The sequence below is a fragment of the Trichosurus vulpecula genome, chromosome 4, assembly GCF_011100635.1.
Source record: "Trichosurus vulpecula isolate mTriVul1 chromosome 4, mTriVul1.pri, whole genome shotgun sequence".
Lineage (NCBI taxonomy): Eukaryota > Metazoa > Chordata > Mammalia > Diprotodontia > Phalangeridae > Trichosurus > Trichosurus vulpecula.
This window is the reverse complement of record NC_050576.1, coordinates 164,092,668-164,096,117: the sequence shown is the minus strand read 5'-3', so window position 1 is coordinate 164,096,117 and position 3,450 is coordinate 164,092,668. Positions and strand designations below refer to the sequence as shown.

The window sequence follows — 3,450 nt, the reverse complement described above, 5'->3', positions numbered from 1 at the left end:
GCATCACCACCGCTCCCCTTTATTTCTTCCTGGGCATCTTGTCAGCATAGCCCTCGAAGAATTCATTGCACATCATGGCAATACAGGACAAGAAGACCGAGTACTCCTGGAAGTCCACCTCGTTGTCCCTGTTGTTGTCTAGGTTGCTCATGAGCTTCTGAAAGGCAGCCTCATCTGTCTTTTTCTGGAAGAGGAGGAAGGAGAGAAGAGTTGGTGTGACAACTCCCCAAAAAGGAGCCCCTCCTGGATTTAAGGCAGGAAGGGACCTCAAAGGCCATCCAGTCCAATCCCTTTTTTTCCAATCGAAGGAAGAGAAGGGAATAAAGCTTTTATTAAATGCCTACCATGTGCCGGGAACTTTACAAATATTAACTTCATTTGATCCTCCCAACAACCCTGGGAGGTAGGTGTATTATGATTCCCATTTTACAGTTGAGCAAACTGAGGCAGACAGAGATTAAGTGACTTGCCCAGGGTCACATAGCTAGAAAGTATATGAGGCTGCATTTGAACACAGGTCTTCCTGACTCCAGGCTCAGTGCATTTTCAGATGCATAAAATTAAATACATAGTATTAGCAAGGAAACCAACTATATACTTAAATAGTTATCCAAATATTAAAAAAAAAAACCAAGCTCACCAACTCCAGGTTAAGAACCTTTCCTCTACAATAATTAGCTATAAAATTAATATGATAATTAATTATAATAGATGAGGAGATGGGGTCACCAAGCATCTCGAGTGGCAGGAGAACTGGGGGCAAGAGCAGCAGATCTATGGATTCCACCACACACATGTATATATCACACATGTATATATACGCTACTCACCCCCAAGAAGCTAGGGAGCTCCCGCGTCACCAGCTCCTTCAACTCTGTTTTGTTGAGCTTAAATTTGTCTCCCTCCTTCCCAGAGTACTTGTGGAAAGTGGCCACCATCACGTCCAGAGCCTTTTCCAGAGGACTTGTCATGATGCTGTCCTAAGGGGTACCTAGGGAGGGAGCAAGTGAAGACAGGCTTGATTTGGGGTGGAGTGGGCATGGAATTGCGTTGGACTACTTCAAGAATCGATGAGATCATTCATGTGGGGAGCCCCCTCCACTAATGAGTTCATTTAGTTCCACCAACATGAATAGTGAGTGTTTCCTATAGAAAGAGAACTGAAACCGGCATCTTTCTAGCCCAGAATAAGCTTCTCAAAACCCAACAGTGGGGCAAGAAGTCAGAAAAGTGCCCTCAAATCAGCACCTTTTTAAGACAAATTCATTTGGAGGGTTAGAGGAAGGGAAAGGAAGTCCAGGAGGAAACCCATACTAGTAATTTTTCCATTTTAACTCATTATTCTTCTTGTTGAGGTTCTAGACTCAATTGTTTGTATTCATCTGAAGGACCTGGGGCAATGCCTAGGATGCCCCACCCTAGATATGGGTCCCTGTATAGACAACCTTTTATTCCTTAATGGATGATCTTAGGGCACTGCTATAGGGACCCAAAAAGGATCGCCCACTGGCTGCCGCTTTTCTGGAGGTGAGCCTTCACAATTTAACTGGCAGTATGATGAAGTGGAAAGGGCCCTGGATCTGGAGCCAGAAGACAAGTTATTTCCTTTCTCTGGAAATAGATAAGAGGTCTTAGTGCTCATCTGTCTAGTTTCAGTCATTCCCTGTCTATGGGCTTTGAGTAATTGCAATGACTCAACATGTATAATATATTATGATATATGATAATATATCAATATTATATATAATAGATAAGCAAAATAAAAATCACACATCTTACTATTTTTCAATTATAGTAGGTACATTCAAAAGTATTATTGAATTTTTGTTATTCTCTAAGTCAACTTACACTAATTATTATCCTATTTTTCCCTATATTTTCTATATATTCTGTATGTTTATTATAATGAGCGGGAGGGGGGGGGGGCCTAGACTTTTTTACATTAAAAAGGGGTCTACCTACTGGAAGAAGTTGGGAACCACTAAATCTTGTCTGATATTCTTATTTTGTAGATACAACAAAAAGCATAAACATCAGTATCCCACCCCACCCTCTGAACCCTTTACCCTGGGACTGCCAGAGTCCCAGCTCCCGCCCTCAGGACTGCATTATTCTGGACATCTCCCCAGAGAGCTGACTTCTGGGCTCCTCCCAGAGCAAAGCATGAATGGGGCAGGATTCACCACACCCTGAGGGCACATGCCCCAGAGACCCGTTTCTGGCTAGAATCTGACTGTCAGCTCTGGCTCTGTTCTAACAGTAAAACATAGACCCAGATAGGACAGAGAAATTAGTCCTGGCCCAAGCAGGGCAAGACGATAAAGAGAAGAAGCCCCGCAAAAAGGCCAAGCAGGCCTTAGACTTGGGACTGGCAATTTATACTACAATCAGCAACCCCCACCCCCATGCCTGAGGGAGCACAAAAAGATTGAAGAATGCCTAGCCCTACCCTGCCTCAGTTTACCCATGTGAGGCTGCCAACCGAGAGAGCTTCCCTGAACCTCCTGAGGCAGGGTGGGGCCCAGGTCTTCCTGCACCTCTTCAAGGACCAGAGAAAATCTACCACTGCATCCAGTTAAGTTTAGGACACACCACAGATCATTTTTTAAACCAGTCCTCTGTCCCCACCTCCCTGCACAAAACTGTTACCCTGAAGTTCCCTCTCTAGTTTCTTTCCCTCCCCTGGTCGCCCTAGGAAGTTGTTTCTGCAATGCCTGCCCCACCCTAGGCTCCTCTCAGTGCCCAGTACCATAACAACAAGCCAGCGATGGTAATCTCCAGCTCTGTTTTTCCACCTCACTTACGCATTCCCCAAAGCTCAGCCCTCCCCAGCCCGTACTTCTGCTCTGTGCACAGGGTGGGCGGTTGCTTCTGGAGACTGGCCCTGGGGCTGACAATGGAAAAAAACAGCCAGGCAGAGGGGAGGGTGAGTGGGGAAGGAGAGGAGGGGGAGGAAGAAAGAGGTGTGGACAGAGAGGGTGGGAGCTACCCCTCTGACCGGGAGAGAGACCAGATGTGGAGAAGATATGAGCAGAAGAGAAGCCCTGATCACAGCCACTACATGCCTCCATATGTAAATGTGTACATGCAAGAAACACATGACCACATGCCACAGACACAGACACACACTCCAGGTGCAGAAATGTCATATGCAGCATGCACATAACAACCAAGCCATATGGTCTTGTAATCTCTCCCCGACTGGGGCACTCCTCCACCCCAACCTGGTATCTCTCTGCAACCTGAACCTGAATCACCTGCCCCTCTTCACCATTCCCTCCTCAGAGCCTCCCTCTAGGATCCTCACATCTGGATCTACTTCCCACATCTGGCCCCCACTCAGCCTCCTCTGTCTACTAGGCCCTCCGGTCCTGTCACCCACATCCCCGCCAAGTTAACCACAACTCACCAAACCAACCAGAGAGGAAATGCAGAGAGGGGAGAGAGAGA

At 46.6% G+C, this 3,450-nt stretch overlaps 1 protein-coding gene across 1 annotated transcript; it reads right to left on the bottom strand.

Annotated features, from left to right (window-relative positions):
* LOC118848551 (protein S100-A4) lies at nt 1-3,450 on the bottom strand. Its single transcript, XM_036757476.1, has 3 exons — nt 3,410-3,450; nt 831-991; nt 1-184 (listed from the first exon to the last, which is right to left on the bottom strand). The coding sequence occupies exons 2-3, from the start codon at nt 969-971 to the stop codon at nt 20-22; spliced, it is 306 nt and encodes a 101-aa protein (XP_036613371.1). The 5' UTR covers nt 972-991; nt 3,410-3,450; the 3' UTR covers nt 1-19.

Excerpts from the sequence above, each read along its gene's own strand:
- LOC118848551 (XM_036757476.1), bottom strand. The coding sequence starts at position 971 with ATGACAAGTCCTCTGGAAAAGGCTCTGGACGTGATGGTGGCCACTTTC. Across the intron at positions 185-830 it reads AGCTCCCTAGCTTCTTGGGG|AAAAAGACAGATGAGGCTGC; the intron begins GTGAGTAGCGTA and ends CTCCTCTTCCAG.